General features: G+C 38.3%; 1 protein-coding gene across 1 annotated transcript; it reads right to left on the reverse strand.

The window, feature by feature from the left end:
* Positions 1-1,541: 1,541 nt before the first annotated feature.
* Positions 1,542-10,847, reverse strand: GHITM (growth hormone inducible transmembrane protein). Its single transcript, XM_072129462.1, has 9 exons — positions 10,687-10,847; positions 7,266-7,435; positions 5,867-5,969; positions 5,638-5,749; positions 4,991-5,132; positions 3,662-3,770; positions 3,282-3,470; positions 2,604-2,775; positions 1,542-2,314 (listed from the first exon to the last, which is right to left on the reverse strand). Exons 2-9 carry the CDS (start codon positions 7,392-7,394, stop codon positions 2,227-2,229), a joined length of 1,044 nt encoding a protein of 347 aa, XP_071985563.1. The 5' UTR covers positions 7,395-7,435; positions 10,687-10,847; the 3' UTR covers positions 1,542-2,226.
* Positions 10,848-17,161: the final 6,314 nt, after the last annotated feature.

A 17,161-nucleotide genomic window follows, 5' to 3' on the forward strand; every position in this document is an offset into this window, starting at 1 on the left:
ATAGTCTGAAAGCAATGCATGGGCGTTCTTTTGTGATCTCATTTAATGATGAATCTTGCTTGAGGATTCCACAATTTCTGCAGATGGCTTGCCGTATTGCATTTTCGCAAGGGCTAAATTCCAACGAGAAGGCAAACTTACTTTTCTTCCTATTACCCGTTCTTCTGTGGTTTTCTGCCTCTCGGTCCCGGCTCGCTCCACCCTCACTTTGACCCATCTGTAGCAGTACCTTCTGCGATCTGGAAACGGCTTTATCATAAGACTCCCTCACCTACGTGGGTATATCCGTAGGATGACGTAATTGGTTTGGGCCGTTTCGAGCTTGTCTAGCACATTCTCGTCGCCAGGCCCCGCTCCGTTGTTGTACCGAACCTCAATAAAGGATCTTGCACGCATCGGTGAGTGCCGCCTCTTCTTCTCCGCATTTATATTTATCTATTAAATATTACTTTTACCCGCATATATATGTACTTATTAAATTTTCCTATATTCATGCCTAACGTGGATAGCTATTCATTACGGATTTACTAATCTACTCCATATGTCCTTGTTTTGTTTCATCCTATCACTGTCTCTGACTTGATGAAGACACCGTTACGGTTTTGAAACACGTTGTCAAACAATACCAATAAAATTCCCATTCTCATACTCTGGACCCTGTACCATTTTTATATTCTCTTATCCATCCACCTGGACTGCCATCTCTGGCCACAGACATATGCACCTTTGAACTAGTTTTCAGATAACGTGCATAACAATAGCGAGTAAGGGGTGGGAGCAGCTTATGTGCCTTTACTCTCACTGGCTCAGCAAGCCCGTTATAATTTTAACAACTGTCTCACTAGTCGGTAGAATCCAACCCATTCTCCTTTGTTCTATCTTAGCCATTAGTAAGGGTGTCTACCATGCCCTACATGCGCTGGCCGAGTATGTTGCAACTATGCAAATATGAATAAAAGAGCATTACACTGGATCAAAATGAGATGGATTGGACTTTCTTTGCATGTAAACATTTAATCTATGTCTGGAAGTTGACAAGATACCTTTATTGTAGTGAATTCCATAAATGTGTGAACTGGTTCTACTACTATTATCAGCTAATTCTCAATTTGTCTAGAGGTCTACTGTCCTCCACTTCTGACTCCTGTCCTAAATAAGCTGACCACCCCCCCCCCCCCCCAAAAAAAAAATTCACTGCCTGCCCAATCATTTACAAGCAGAGGTGGGCTTCTGATGTGGCTTGAGATTAGCCAAGGAGGGATTGTTAACCATTCTTGGTCAGATTAAGTTGGAAGCACAAAGGTAACCCATAAATTTGGTCTTTCTTTACATAAGTTTTATCCATTTGACATGTTTATGAGCCTGAAAAATTATTTAAGTTAGCCATTATCAATAGCATTGTGAATAGGGTGCATCCCAAATAAAACCAAACCTACAAGTAAGGCACTTCTGGACAGCATTTATTTGCATTTCATATGATGAACTAAGTCTTATGGCACTTTTTCAAATTTGGCATAATAAAAATCACTCATAAACCAAGCTTCGACACAATAGATTTATTTTACTTAACACATTCTTTATAAAAATAAAAATTCCACTTGGATGCAGCAAGCGCTCTATAGTCAAACACTTACAATTTTAAATATTTTTTTATTTTACAAGTCAGAAAGAAAAACCACAATGAATTTTGGATCATTTCACGCTTTGAATCTGCATGAAAGATTTTTACCTGTTTTTTTTCCCCCCAAAGTAAAATGTTATATTCGGCGGTTGGTATAAATGCTCTCTTTTTGCTCCAGTAAATATGCTTTAAAATATATGACATGACTTCATTGAATTTTGTTGCACATAGGTAATTGCAAACAAATCTTCTCACCTCTCCACCCTCTGCATTTATGGTCGGCTTTCTGGAAGATGTACTGTTTTACCATGCAATTTAATTTCAGAATATGAAATCATTTTCCTTGCATCCTGTGCTATTTGTTACTGCTGAAGAGATGAATAGCTCTATAGCATTCTTTGTTCCTATCCTAAATTATTCTTATGAATTGTGTGTTTATTCAGAGTAAATGCTTTTTAGAGGAGATTCAATCAACTCGATTCTGGCTCTATTGCACAGATAAACGTAGTCCTGTTGATGATGTATACATTAGCATATATTTATGGTCCGGCAGATAAGTAAAGTGCCCTGGGCAATCAATACAGGATAATGAGAGCTGAACCGATTTATTTCTTCCTGCTTCCGCCTCCGCCAGCCAGCATCATGGCCACACGGATAAAGATGTTCAGAGTGTCAGTGTAAATTCCCATGCACCTGCAAGGGACCAAAAACAAAAATGAAGTTTGTAAGTCACTTGTATAAAATGCAATACAATTGATGGCTTGTTTAACAAATGTATAATGCCTGTAGGACAATCAAGTATCAAGTTCCCATTTATATCTATAGGCGCATACATATGGCCATGGTTTTGGTGGCCTTGTGTGGTTTTCATAGCAACACTAGCAGTTTTCAATGTGGATTTTAGTGACGATTAGCGGAATATTTACACTAAGTGATTGGATTTATGGTAGGATGGAAATTGGAAACATCTTAAAGTACTTACGCGTTTATAGGGTCATATTTCACCATGCCATACATGGGAGTAGTCTCTGCGCGTTTTATGACTTTCTGTGTGTCATACAACAAAAACAAGCCAAAAAGAACTAAACCACCATAAATAGCAATTGAATAGAGTCCAGCACCAAATGCAGATGTAGGAGGAAGAAATGAGCTGCCTAAAAGGAAAAAAAAAATTGGTGAGATAAATATTAGGATAAAATGTATCTGTGCTATGCAACCTACTGTTTCCTTAATAGGGAGCAACATTTTGTATTGTTATTTCAGCTTGATTATTCACCAGCTAAGTACATTATGAGTTGTATGGAGCTATAAGGAGGTGCGTGTAGTCTCCACATTCAGAGTTTGACATAAATACTCTGTTAGGTCTTCAGTTATTTTGAGCCAAAACCTGGAGTTAATCAACACAGAACAAGTGCAAGTCTTTCCATTATATCTTACCTATTTATTATCGTTGTAGAGATTTACATGTGTTTGGCCACGCTTAGTTTTGGATCACAATAACTGAAGGAATTAACTGTAGACCTAATGAAGATGTGAACTGTGCCTTAGACCCAGCTTTTCTTTTAAGAAAGAAAATACCATACACACATTTTACTCGTTAACACCATCTATACAAATGGATAAACCAACTGCTGCTATTTAAACAAAATAAAGCACTTACCAATAGAAGAAACAAGAACCAAACCCAGACCGATGCCGAGTGGGGCTCCCATGTTCAAAAACTTCTCACTTGGTGCACACATTGCTACAGTGGAGAGACCACCGACAATACCTGCTGTGTACCATGCAGCTCGGATAAGAAGGGGACCACCAAGTAAGGTTAATGGAGCTACAACTGCTCCCATCACACCTGCACAAGGAAGAGAATTAGGAAATTAGTCTCATGTGATGTTGCTCAAACTGTTTTGCTTCTTTACAATCAATAAGTAAAATGTAAAACTAATAAATGATTGGGTTAAATCCTGGATGTCTTTCTTATTGACCACACATCTGTATTTTTTTTTTTTTTTTTTTCATACAAGGATATGGATCTCATCTTACCTGCATGCAACATCCAAGCCAAATGCTTAGCTCCAGGACTCTGATCATAGGGTATTGACCTAACTAGCATGCCAGCACCGATCATTGCTGCAAATGTTGCACCAATGGCCTAAAAGAAATCAATAAAGATTAAGTAATGCATTGAGCATGATTGTATATTTACACAAGTACAACATCTTTGATAATATCTATGCACATCTACATTTATTGAAGGGGTTGGACACTTCAATAAATCTCTTCCGCTAGGCAGGTCAATGCATGTATATCTAACAAAGTCTTTGCCTTCTGTGAGAGCTTCAGCCTTGCCCTGTTCTCCCCATGCTGCCCTCTGTTTATATACACAAATTCCTGTTTCTCATGCCTTCCTTCAGCCCACAGTGCGTTTTATTTTGTGGTAGCAGCAGGACATGTCATACTCTCTATGTTTACATGTCTATACAGAGTCCAGAGGCTCTGTACACAGCACTAAAGGAAGCATCAGGGATGATGAATCAGTTGGTGAACATTCAGGGCATATTATTAAGGCAGTAAAGGGACATGGGGAATTTAAGTTAAAGAGAAGCCAACCCCTTTAAATAAAAAAAAAATGTAATTGAACAAAGTTTCATAGATCATATTTCTGTTACTAGTCTCTTTCTATACTAAATCTCCTTTTATTAAATAGTTTCCCAACCAACTAGCTGTAGAGGAACACAGAATGAAGTTTACAATCCCCATGTAATGCTGTCACTGCAGCCTCAGGACCTACAGCTGTAGGTTAGCTAGAACAAGCTCCAAATACTGTTATCGCTGGCACAGGGGAAGCCTTCACCCGTCCCGATCCTATGCTGGCACTCTTGCTGCGTTGACTTGCTTGAGGACAACATCGCATCAGCCGGCACAGGATTGGTATGGTGACAGGATGCATGCCACGTATATGAGAATGCAGCCCCGTCTACCACTAAGTATGCTGGTCTAGCTCATGCTTATTAGCTGATAAGCCAACAATCTCATCCTACTCTTTTCTTGAGCATGATCGGTCCCAAGCCTGACCGAAACCATACAACTGTCTATATGAAAACACTTCGCTTTTTCTTCATGCTGCCCACTAAAAAAAGGCCATCTAGGTGATTTATAGGCGAGTTATGTCCTCCTTAGATACGGTTGATTAGAAACTGAACTAGAAAACTCATCTATATATTTAGTGTACCCAAAAAGGACATCTGAAAATATATGACAAAGCATATAGGACACCGAGTAACAAAATGGATTTAGGATATTGCCCATTTTGCTTTCAGGATCAGGCAAACATAAAAAAAAAAAAAAATACAAATAAAATCAAATACTCACCAGCCAGGATCCTCTCATCATCAGGCTCATAAGGGCAGGAGACCTACTGACTGCAACAGCAGATAGGGCTGTCAGGCCAATGCTGCCAGCAAAATACAAATAAGTGGATCTTATTCTGTCCTTCACGTACTGGGGCCATACACTGAAACACAAAGCAGTTTATCTACATATTAGTACATCACATTGTTCTTAAACATAAAACAATGAATATTGATATTTAAGTGGGAAAAGCGGCCAATATTTCACCAGGATTTTTATGTTTAAAAGGCTATACGTTATTTTTATTTTGTAGGCTGCCCTATAATAACTAGGGAGCAGCTATGGAATTGTTCAGTTTTGGAAACCATTTACTTCTATGTTCTCTTCATAGAAGTGCCTCTGCCCGCACTGCTGGGAAACCGCAGCAGAGCAGAGAAGACGCGCTAGGCAAGAAGAGGGCGCTGGGGAGAGTACTAAGTTTATTATTTTTAAAGGGGGCTGCTGAACAATTTATTAAAAAGAGTAGTCGCATTTCCCATCCTAGGTTTATACTCAAGCCAATAAGTTTCTCCTGTTTTTTGGGGGCAAAAATAGGTGCCTCGGCTTATACTTGAGGCACCTTTATAATTTACATGTGCTAAAGTTATAAATAATGAACAATAACTTACACAGCTTTCTCAATGGCACCAATTTCATTGGACATTCCCAATCCATAGTAACACAGTGCTCCAAGACCAACCACAGCACTTCCAGCGACAATTAGCCTCCCAGTTGCATCAACTGCGTTACAAAAAAGTTGAGCGAATATTATTTACAAGTTCTTGGTTTCTATATATTCAGGTACCATGTTGTAGCCAACTCTTTATCTAATTAATCAAAAAACTGCATCATACTTACAACGTGCTGCTGTTCCCATGGAGGGTTCAAATGCTGCTTCTTTGATCTCTTCACGTGCATTTCTAGCACGACGGATACCAAATCTAGCTTTAGTGGAATAGCCCTGTTGTAGTAAAATACTTAGTATATGAAATCTATACAAGTCTCTACCAACACATCAAATCCTATTTTAAGCACTTACTATCACTGCACTGTATTTTGAGGTCCTATCGATGGCATTAGCACATGAAAACACAAAAGAGCTGCTAAAGCACAGACCCAGTAGCAGTGACATCTATAAAGCTTTACTATAACCCTGTGAACATCTTACAAGGCAATGGCAGGATCTGAGAATAAGACGGTGTTAATGTGTACGGTGCTCACTTGATAAATTCACTTTAAACTGTTAATGATACTGCAAGATGAGTCACAATTAAAACATTATTTTTTTTTATGGCCAATTAAAAATGCAAGTCAACTTCGCAATAATAAAAGCCCTTATACTTCTAGTGTCAAAAACTGCTTTGCAAATTGGCCCTGCTTTGCTTTTCCTTTAAAAGTAATGATGATAAATTTTGGTAGAAAAGAGAAGTGAAAAAAGCCAAATATGAGGTTTTTTTATACACTTCTTTTATGTTGTAGCTTAATGCACAATTACTATGCGAATTTTCCAAGCTCAAATTGGCAATGAAAAGTTGTAGTGCAACAGTCAGTGATAGTTCTCTGCGTAGATATGTACTTTGGATTTCATCTGCAGGAGTTCTCAAAAACTGCAGAGAAGTCAGTTTCCTTTACAAAACATTATCACACTTATCAAAACTTGTCTGTGGTATATGCTCTATACACGTGGGGCCCACATTGTATTATATGAATTTGGGCACACACTTTGAGAACACTCGCTGTTCTTCCCTATGCTACATTTTCTTAAATGAATTAAAGGTGTATTCCTATTTCAGCAAAAAATTGTTATTGTTTTTATGATAAATTTATACAATTTTCCAATATACTTTATGTAATAATTCTTCACAGATTACTAGATCTCTGCTTCTATGGAAAGCTTCTAGGTTTACTTCTAGTGGACAGAAATCTGACCATGGTCACACAGGTGTGCAGCTCGTTAGTATCATAGAGAATAATCAGAGCCGTGTGATATAACGAGCCGTGCACCTGTGTGACCATGGTCAGATTTATGTCCACTAGTAGTAGTAGTATATTGGAAAATTGTATAAATTTTTATATTAAAAAGCATGACATTAATTTGCTGTAATGAGAATACCCATTTAATAAGAATGATTGTGATTTCATTGTTTGTATTTGATATGTTTTTTGGACAAGTTTGGGTGGTCTATGCTTATAACGAGTGGTAAAAGTTTGACTATTTTCACCCATACCACCCAGTTTCATCATTTTGGATACTCACCTGGTTAGGCTGCAAGAGCCCTAGATTTGTCTTTAGAGTAGAGCTCCTTATCGTGGGCGAGGGCTGAATAAGCACTGGGCGGACCAGCGTGGGAATGCTCTTAAGGCAGGATAGCCTTACGGCAAACATCTTGAAGAAATTCTTAGTGTATTGGCTTTAGAAGAATAAACCTGTGAATGGCAAATATTTAGACTTTTTACAACATTGATTTATTATATGTATCTTACACTAACAAACATCGGGGGTCATCATAGTGCGTCTCAGGTTCGACTATTTTAGCTCCTGGTTTGTTCTTTTGTTGGCTTGTGATTTATGATGGACCTAGTTCTGTCTTAGTAAATTTGTTTTGGAATTTTCGCATGTCTGATTCATTCGCGCCTAATTTGTCTCCAATTCTTACCATACAAAGTAGATTTCATAATGGAATCAGAAACAAAAAATGTGACGGAACGTAAAAGTTAGATATGTGAAAAAAAAAAAAAAATCTTGCTCAAAATGAGTCTTCGCCTTTTTTATTATAATTTACAGAAAATGGAGACTCATAATATTATCAGATCTGTTCAATAAGACATTAATCACTCACAGAGATGAACCTATAGAAAATGATAGTCGTTACTTGTGAAATTTTACATTTTAAAACTGAGCTGAAGGATTTTCCATTTTGCATAGAGGTAATTTTACATTTAGCAAACGAAAACTTATGTTTTAAGTGTCCCTAGTCCAAAGGGAGTAAACACTGAACATTGGGGCAGACATGTATGATGCCCCGTGGGGGAGCAGTTATGGGGGACATGAGAGATGCATAACAGAGCAGATTCCCGTGGGGGAGGGGGAAAACCTCACTGGCCACTCCCATGGGACTTGGGACACAGCTCTGCATACAGAAATGTATACTTTTTTTTTTTTTAAAAAGCCAGTTTTACTATAACTACTCTTTGGCAATGTGTACACAATTCTCTATGGGGACATGGAGGCAGTGGCTGGAAACAACTCATCTGCAAACACATAAGTGTCAGAGTGCCAAACAATCTTATTTTATTTGGTTTGTTCGCCACAATATTCATAAAAAAATAAATTAATATTGTTGATTCTCATTTATTTTAACAGTTACAGTTTAGGGCACATTTATTATACACTGGAATCTATATCAGGGCTTTGAAACCAGATTTGGACTGTACAAGCCCTGGTAAATGTGGCCCATTATGTTTAATCCCTCAATGACTTCCAATAGAATTTAGGAGGTTCTAGAGGAAATTTTGGTTGAAATATTTAGCATTTATTTATAAAAAGGTGAATTTGGTACACATTTTGAAAAATTAGCTACATTATACTGATATCATACGGTAGTTCTGTGCTGGCAGATCGGATGGAAGTGCATCTGGGAATCGGGAACACGAAGACATGCTGCGGGTAAAAGAATGCCGGGGAACAGCGCCGAGGGGGAGTACTAACTTTACTTTTTTATATACTTGAGTATGTGCTGAAAACGCGGCTTATACTCGAGTATACACGGTACTTTTGTTTTATTACAAAATTGAACAGCATTCAAGAAAATTTCAAGAAAATTTTTGATTCAATTATTTGCAGAACCATTTTATTTCTAAAGGGGTTTTGGAAGTTCAGTTAATAGAAACCCCCCACATATCGACCCGTTCTTTTAACTTTGACTTTCAAACTATTCAAAACATCACGTAGGAAGCTTGTTAACCCTTTCTGTATTTTACAGAACTTCAGACAAAATGAAGGTTTGATTTGGAATTCACTAATATTTATCATTAATACATTCATTTAGCCTTAAAATTTACTTACATAAAGTGAATAAAAGTAAGAAATGTATCTACGAATATAATGTTTAGTTTCTTTCGATTAAGATGTGGTGGATGTAAATTGCTGCCTGGGCAGAGGGCAAAGCGTGGAAGGGAAGGAGCGTTTCTTATCTTTTGTAGGGCAGATTTTGAATAGTTTTCAGGTGCCATAACATGTTTCCAGAGCCCCTGACGCCACATTCACAAGTGGTATTCTGGTTGCATTTTGAAACGCAATCCAAAGGATACACCTGTGATCGCACGTTGAGGTAAGATAATAATTCCTATATTTATATAGCGCACACAGATTATGCAGCTTGTCAAATGGCTCCATGTCCCCAATGTTGCATTTCTTTCACATTTAGTTAATGTGTTGGAAACACAATGTAATCAAAATATGTGATCACAAGTAGAGCCTTTGGATTGCGTCTCCAAATGTAACCAAAATGCCACATGCGAAAGTGGCCTCAGTTACAACAAACCCCTTATCCCAGAGAATATGTAAACTTTTTATCATGTGCTATAGGGGGCATATTAACCCCTTGCCACTGATGGGGTTTTTTCATTTTACTTTCTGTGTATTGTTCCCTACTTTCAAAAATCAATAACTTTATTTTTCCGCATGCAGAGCTGTATGAGGGCTTGTTTTCTGCATAACAAATTGTACTTCCTGCTATTTTATATTCCATGCCGTGTACTGGGAAGTGAAAAATGTAAAACCTTTTGTACAAAAAAAAAAAAAAAAAGTCTTCATTTTGGCATTATCTGACTGTAATAACTTTTACATCCTTAGGAGTACGGAGATGGCTTTTTCTGGGAGGAACTGATGCAAATGCACAAAAGTGGCAAATCAGACATCTGGTTGTATGTTTACGTTGTGGAGTTCATCACTGGGAATATTTTTTTTATAGAGTGGGCATTTTGGAAATTTATTAAAAAAAATGTATTGTTTAAAATATGTTAAGGGTTAACACATATTTCAATCTGGACTGTTAGAGCAGGGTCTAGGCCGCCATATGACAGCCAAAGAACTGCTCCTCCCTGTACTGGAGACCCGTGCAGAACTTGGGTTAGGCCGACGGAAAAACATGTGGGGGTGAAATTTGTTGAAAATGTCTTGGTCGTTAAAGTCTTTTAAGGGCTTGTCGTTTATGTGGTAAAATTATTGCATTTAGCGCAGCCATTTAAGCACACACAAGCAATTTCGCATGTATCTCTGCCATATTATAGGATGACAGTGGAAGAAAAACGTGGACTGTGAACAGGATGTTCTGTATCTGAGTCTTGGAAATGGGTCATGTTATTATGTGCACACAGCAGCATCATCATCACTTTATAATAATACACTCTACTGATCAAATAAATCTGAAAGTGAAACAAATACGATCTATAAAAATAACATACATAAAAAAAAACAAATAGAATTATAACTAAATGCATATATTATATAGAAGTATATACACAAACAAATTGATAGAACATTTATATCATGTATTTACACAGTATAAATATATACATACATGCACTAACAATGACAGATTACTAAATCCCCTCCATAAATATAAATGTACTATAACACATCCTGCAGCTGTAGATGCAACATAATGGTCACTCACCCGCTCCGCTTCTAGAATTCACACTCTCTGTAACACTCTGATGTAAGCGCTCAGCAACCTTCCCGAATCTTCCTGACTTCTGACGTCACCGCGCTAAGAACGCCGGGAAATGTAGTCCTCAATGTTCTGCAGTGGCCAGGAGTCGTACGACGGCGAAACTTCTGGAAAACTCCAAGTCCCATAAGTCTGAGAGACGTGCGTGACTCTCCGATGTGAAGGTCACGGCGAGCAGGTTACGTAAGGCGCGTTGTATATAATACCGGTGGACGCGGATGTGTGAATGTTTTTCTCAGAGTGTCGTCATTTTTATGTGTCTGGTTATCGCTGACACTAAACGACCTGTAGGTCCCCGTTGAAGGAACGTTGAGAGTTTTGTTAGAATCAGGCAGCAGTAAATGCAAATAAGTTTAAATCTTTAGCTTTTCCTGCGACATTTTATCCTAAATTAGGGAGGGCATTTATCGTCATTTTTTTTCCCTTAAGCTCAAGTGATGAAAATTAGCTAATTCGAAGCTGACATAATACCACATTTTGTCACTTTTTGCAAGTGTTACCTTTTAACACATTTTGTAAAGTATAATTCTGCTTCAGCTCTGAAATGTTCATTTTCATAAAGTCTTGGAGGAGAAATGGTCCTAAGGCCCCTGTCATGAGTGAAACCGGCCATATGCTGCCTGTATGGTACCGTTCTGTATGGTACCGTCCACATTCGCTACAATGGGAAATATGATCATATATTTACATGGCATAATTGTCCAGTGTACCGTACTGTGAGCGATTAGGTGGCACTTTAAGATGACGTCATAGACGGCATCATACACAAACTGGGGTCCTGATAAGATTTCATGGCTGCCATGGGAACGATTGGCGGGGGGGGGGGGGTTTGGGTGATCATGGGGAAAACAACCCCCCAAAGGCAAGTTAAATGCCGTGGTCGCACTGACCGTGGCATTAAACGGGTTAAACAACCGCGATTGGAGCCCATCTGACCATGGTTGTCAGTTGATGTTGTCAGCGGTAGATCTCCGCTGACACCCTACGACTACCGCTGCCGTTTCAGCTCCGGTGCAGAGCCGAATCGGCTCAGCGCTATACTAGTGTAGCGCTAATCGCAGGAGCCCGCCTAGTATGGCGCTGAGCGCTATGGGTTTAATTACTTTTCCATGCTTCTTCATACAAACCGGCTGTAATAGAACTTCTATCTGTGTAAATGTGAAGATTCCCAAACTCAGCATGCGCGAAGACTTTTTTTTTTCCTTCGGTCGGATATCTATCTACGCATGCATCAAGATTTATACAGATTTTGTAGTGTTCAGTACTTCTATAAGTGCAGAGGTATAATAAGTTTAGGGACATTTAGGTAAGTACATATATATTAAGATATTCAAGACAAAAGATTCCCGTATCATTCTGTTCTACATTTTCAAGAACCAGAGGAAGTCCAATTTTTTTGTGTATATATAATAATGTACTTGGCTCTTAAATACTTCCAAGGTATATAGGGTAAGCGGAGAAAATTTATGGAAAAAGAGGGCAGTCTGCCTAAATGCCTATTGTTTCCATATACAGAACCCCCATTAGGAGCATCCCAAATTTATAAGAGAGTTGCAACAGATTTTTACTGAAAATTCCTTGCACCTTCTAATCTATCTTGATGAATATGAAAAAAAAAAATTCTTAAAAGTCTGAGATCAGCTTGAGAAAGAAATTAAAGGGGTATTCTGGGAATATGAATGTCTGATACAAAAACCCTTTATGTTATAAATGAATGTAACAAAACTCAATGTCATTAGTCACAAAATGGAACTTAAATAGTTTGATTTTATGATTGACAAAATTTTATGGCCTCTCTAAAGTATGCAGTTATCACCAAGATGGCCGCCATTGGAAACTACAAGTCCCAAGATCCTTTAGTTCTCAGTAACTCCTCCTAGTTCTTATGCTCTGTTCCCAGTGATGATATAACAGGTTTTCTTACTCTGTTACCATAGTAATGATGTGTAACTGCCATCACAAAGACTGGATGCACTGCAACCAAAGCCAAATGCAGTGGTGATCACATGACCTGCCCAGGTAGGTGCAGGACATGTGATGTGGACATGTGACCAGTGGCCATCTTCTGTCCTGTGTCCGCTCCGCAACAGATTGCGCAGAGGAAATTAACGGTCTGATTGAAGGGCCAGTAGCATTTTAATTCTTCATTATAGTCTATGTCATCAGCATTTTTCTGCTAAGAGGAGCAAAATTTTAAATAACAACTAATTACATATTAGCTTATATTTTAAGGACCCATTTGTATATGAATTATGCTGATTCCTGGAATACCCCTTTAAGGATATACACATTTTAGCAGTCACACAGACTTTAAGAGCTGTGAAGAAAGTATGCAAAGAAACATAACCACCCTCACAGGACAAATCAGGGAAATATATATATCTATAAATACATAAATGATAAAATTATATTGAGTGAGGACAGATTTATTTCAGGATTTTACAAGATCCCAACACTGACAACCCCAATGTGTACAGTATACCGATATCTCTGAATCTGATATCTCAGGAGCAGGGGTGAAAAGGGGGATAGAAAACAGAGAACAGGAATCATAATCAGTAGCAATTTAGGATTGGAGAGGATAGACAAGGAGCAATTGTAAAGTACCTGAGATACAGTACAGTAGATAGAGGAAAGTGTAAAAGTACTGGGGGAAAAACAATATGCAGCAGTTTAGCTACAGAGAAGATAGAATAGTAGGGTACAATACAAACGCCACGCGACACAGTAGATGAATTTAATGTCAATCTCTGTAATGTGAGAATTTGGGCTGTGATGTTAAGCAACAACATACCGTATATACTTGAATATAAGCCGACCTGAGTGTAAGTTGAGGCCCCTAATTTTACCACAAAAAACTCGAGTTTGACTCGAGTATAAGCCCAGGGTGAGAAATACATTGGTCACAGCCTCCCAGTATATAGCCAGCCAGCCAGCCCCAAGTATTATATAGCCTGCCCGTCCCCTGTGGTATATAGCCAGAAAGCCCCCTGTCGTATATAGCCTGCCTGGCCAGGACATAAATAAATAAGTGTACATGCTCACCTTCCAGCGCCCCCGATGCTCCGATCCCCGCAGCATCTCTTGTCTCTGCTGTAACAGCCCGCAGAGACGCGTCCGTGCAGCCTCACTCTGATGTAATCAGCGGCGACACCTCGCATCATAGTGTGCGATGGCTGAAAAACTTGGCTTAAACGGGTGTATATACGGTAAGATTATCACAGACAATTGATACAATGTTGAATCAACAAAAGACAGAGGGAGACACATTCTATGTGAATATACAAGTTGTTACCCGTTTATTCACCTGACAATAAATAAACAAAATAGAGGGAGAACCATATCCTCTCAGCAATTATATATAACTTAGGACAAAAAATGCATTCCACTCCACTCCAGCTGTGTTTTTAATATTCACATGTATATACATAAGTCACGTTTTGTTTATTTTTGATACTAAAATAAATCCAAATAATGGTTATGTTTTATCTATAACAAACGGGTTTACCTTACCAGTTTAATTTATATGGGTTCTAGGGAAGGAATTTGATTAGTATTTTAAGGTTTTTTTTACTTTTATTTACTACTTTTTGACTTAGAGAGTTACCTTAACCCTTTGGGTGTGAACATTCCTACCATATACTGAAATAATACAGCATTAAAGGAACCTGTCACCAGGGACCTAATTTTCACAAAAGACAGGTAGCAGAACCCCATCACACCTGCATTGCAAATATATCTTTCTGGAATTTCTAAACATTTGCATTACAATAAAATTGATTCTGCAGCGCTTCACAGAGCTTTTTGCCATATCAGTCCCTATCCCCATGTCATCGTATCCGTTCGTCATTCATATAAAATACAGTGGGCTTGTAAATGATGGATGGTTGACTATTGGCTGGCTGACAGAATGCACCTCCCACTGGTTCTGGTCTCCCCAGATGCTGTAAGTATCCGGCAGCATACAGTGCAGAATTGTAAGCGGTGAGTATGCACACACATTTTAAGCGTTCCCATAGCGTTATGAGAATATAGAATGGAAATAATAAAGTGATTTGAACATGCTCTATATTTGCTCTTGGTACGTTACGCTGAACAATTCGGCAATGTAAATGGATAGCTGTATTTCCTATTTAAATTAATATGGCAGTCTGCTACCCGTATGAAAATTAACATATGCTAGCAATACCATTCCATTTTCCGCTGGTGTAAAAGAGGCCTAAAAGCATGTGGAGAATTTTCTAGATATCTCCAGTATCTCCAGCACACTGTTATGGATCCAGCTCAATGATAGCTGAAGTGGATTGTAAATCCCCAATGACGTCACGGCCAGCAACAATTCTACCCAAGGTGTTGGCGCCGCTGCTGACTTTAAGATATTATGGTTATATCTTAATGGTTAACACCTGTTATCGGTGCAAGTCCCCTTCGTACGTCCTTAACACATTAAGGCATACATGTAAGTCACAATGCTTTACAGGATTAATGTTATTTTTTATTGGTACTATTTTGAAGTTGATATCGTTTTTGGTCCACCATAGCATGGGTGTTGTCTGTTTTTTTATGGGATATGATTTTCAAATTATTTAAAAAGCGGTTAAGATCTAATACTCGAACCTTGCAAAGATCAGCTGTTATCAGGGACTCTACAGAGCTGGAAGAAAATGTCCTGCGCACTACAGTGCCTGTTATGTTTATTGTGTATTAAAATGTTATTATTATTTGTAGTTATAGAAATTAATAATATAGATAAATGTAAGTTTATTCACTTGGCACTTGGAAACGCAAAGTACGATTATAAAAACTGTTCTAAACAGTCAATTACTTGGTAAAATTGCATCTGAAAAAGATTTGGGGGTATTGGTGGATGGTAAACTTAATTTTAGTGACCAGAGCCAGGCGGCTGCTGCTAAAGCAAATAAAATCATGGGATGCATCAACAGAGAAACAGATTCCCATGATAAAGACATAGTTTTGCCCTTATACAAATCCCTGGTCAGAATACACATGGAATATTGTGTACAGTTTTGGGCACCAGTGTATAAAAAGGATATAGTAGAACTGGAACCGATGCAGAGGAGAGCAACCGAGATTATTAGGGGAATGGGGGGACTAGATTACAAAATTTGGGATTATTCAGTTTAGGAAAAAGACTGTTGAGGGGAAACCTCATTACATTGTACAAACATCTGAATGGGCAGTACAAGATTCTCTCCAAAGATCTTTTTATACCTAGGCTTGTGACAAGAACAAGGGGGCATCCTCTACGCCTAGAGGAGAGGCGATTCTTCCATCAAAATAGACACAAGTACAGAGACCCCCCCACATGTGGCCGTTACTTGTTTAATGGGCGCCCAGCAAGGCGCAGAAGGGAAGAAGCGCCCTGCAACTGCCAGGATTTTAGTTTTCTCATTGTCTCCTTTTGTAGGCTATAAAATTTTTGCTTTTTCGTTATTGGGGCCATGTGACGGCATTTTTTTTTTGCGGGATGAGATGCTTTTTCCAGTGTTGCCATTTTGGGGTTGGTATCCCCTATTGTTGAGAATGTAGGAACATTTTTTTGAGGGCATTTTTTTTTTTTCCTGTTCACCGTTTAGTAATAATAATAATAATCATAATAATAATAATCATGTCATCTATATTCTATGGGTCAGTACAATTACGGGGATACCAGACTTGAATATATTTTCTTACGTTTTATTAAATTTGTCAAATAAAACCCTAATGTGGGGAAAAATCTATCATTTTTGCATTGCCGTCTTCCAAGTGGCATCATATTTTTACTTTTTTTGGCTATGGATCTGGTTGATGGCTTGTTTGTTGCGGGACATGTGCTTGGCACCAGTATCATGTATTTGGAGTACATATGTTTTTTTGATCACTTTTTATTGCTTTTTTTTGTAAGATTGAATAAGTAAAAGTGATCATTTTTGGCGGGTGTTTAACAGTTTTTTTAACGGCGTTCATTGTGCGGGTTCAATAATGATTTACTTTTATTTCAGGGGTTGTTACGGACACGTGATACTATATATGTGGAGTTTGTGTTATGATTTAGACTTTTTTTTTGGGTTATATGTCTCTATATGTAATGGGGCTTATGGGCATTTTTATTGATTTATTTTTATTTATTTTTTATTGAATAACTTTTTTGGTTTACTTTTCCACCATGGAACATGAACAAGCAATCATCTGATTGCTTGTTTATGATAATACTCTGCAATACTAATGGATTGCAGGGTATTAGTAGTGTCAGCCTATGCACTTGCATAGTCTGACACTGTGCCTGAAAGATGACGTCACCTTACCTGGGAGACATCCTAGGTCCTCTCGAGCACCATGGGCAAAGCAAAATGAAGAGCAGGATCCACAAAATTAACAGAATTCTTCCCCTCCGCGAGATAACAAAATGGCGGAAGCAGCA

Source organism: Engystomops pustulosus, chromosome 11 (assembly GCF_040894005.1).
Source record: "Engystomops pustulosus chromosome 11, aEngPut4.maternal, whole genome shotgun sequence".
NCBI lineage: Eukaryota > Metazoa > Chordata > Amphibia > Anura > Leptodactylidae > Engystomops > Engystomops pustulosus.

Coding starts and splice junctions, on each gene's coding strand:
- GHITM (XM_072129462.1), bottom strand. CDS start 7,394: ATGTTTGCCGTAAGGCTATCCTGCCTTAAGAGCATTCCCACGCTGGTC. Junction 3,771..4,990: donor TGATGAGAGGATCCTGGCTG/GTGAGTATTTGA, acceptor GATTTCTTTTAG/GCCATTGGTGCAACATTTGC. Junction 3,471..3,661: donor GGCTTGGATGTTGCATGCAG/GTAAGATGAGAT, acceptor TTCCTTGTGCAG/GTGTGATGGGAGCAGTTGTA.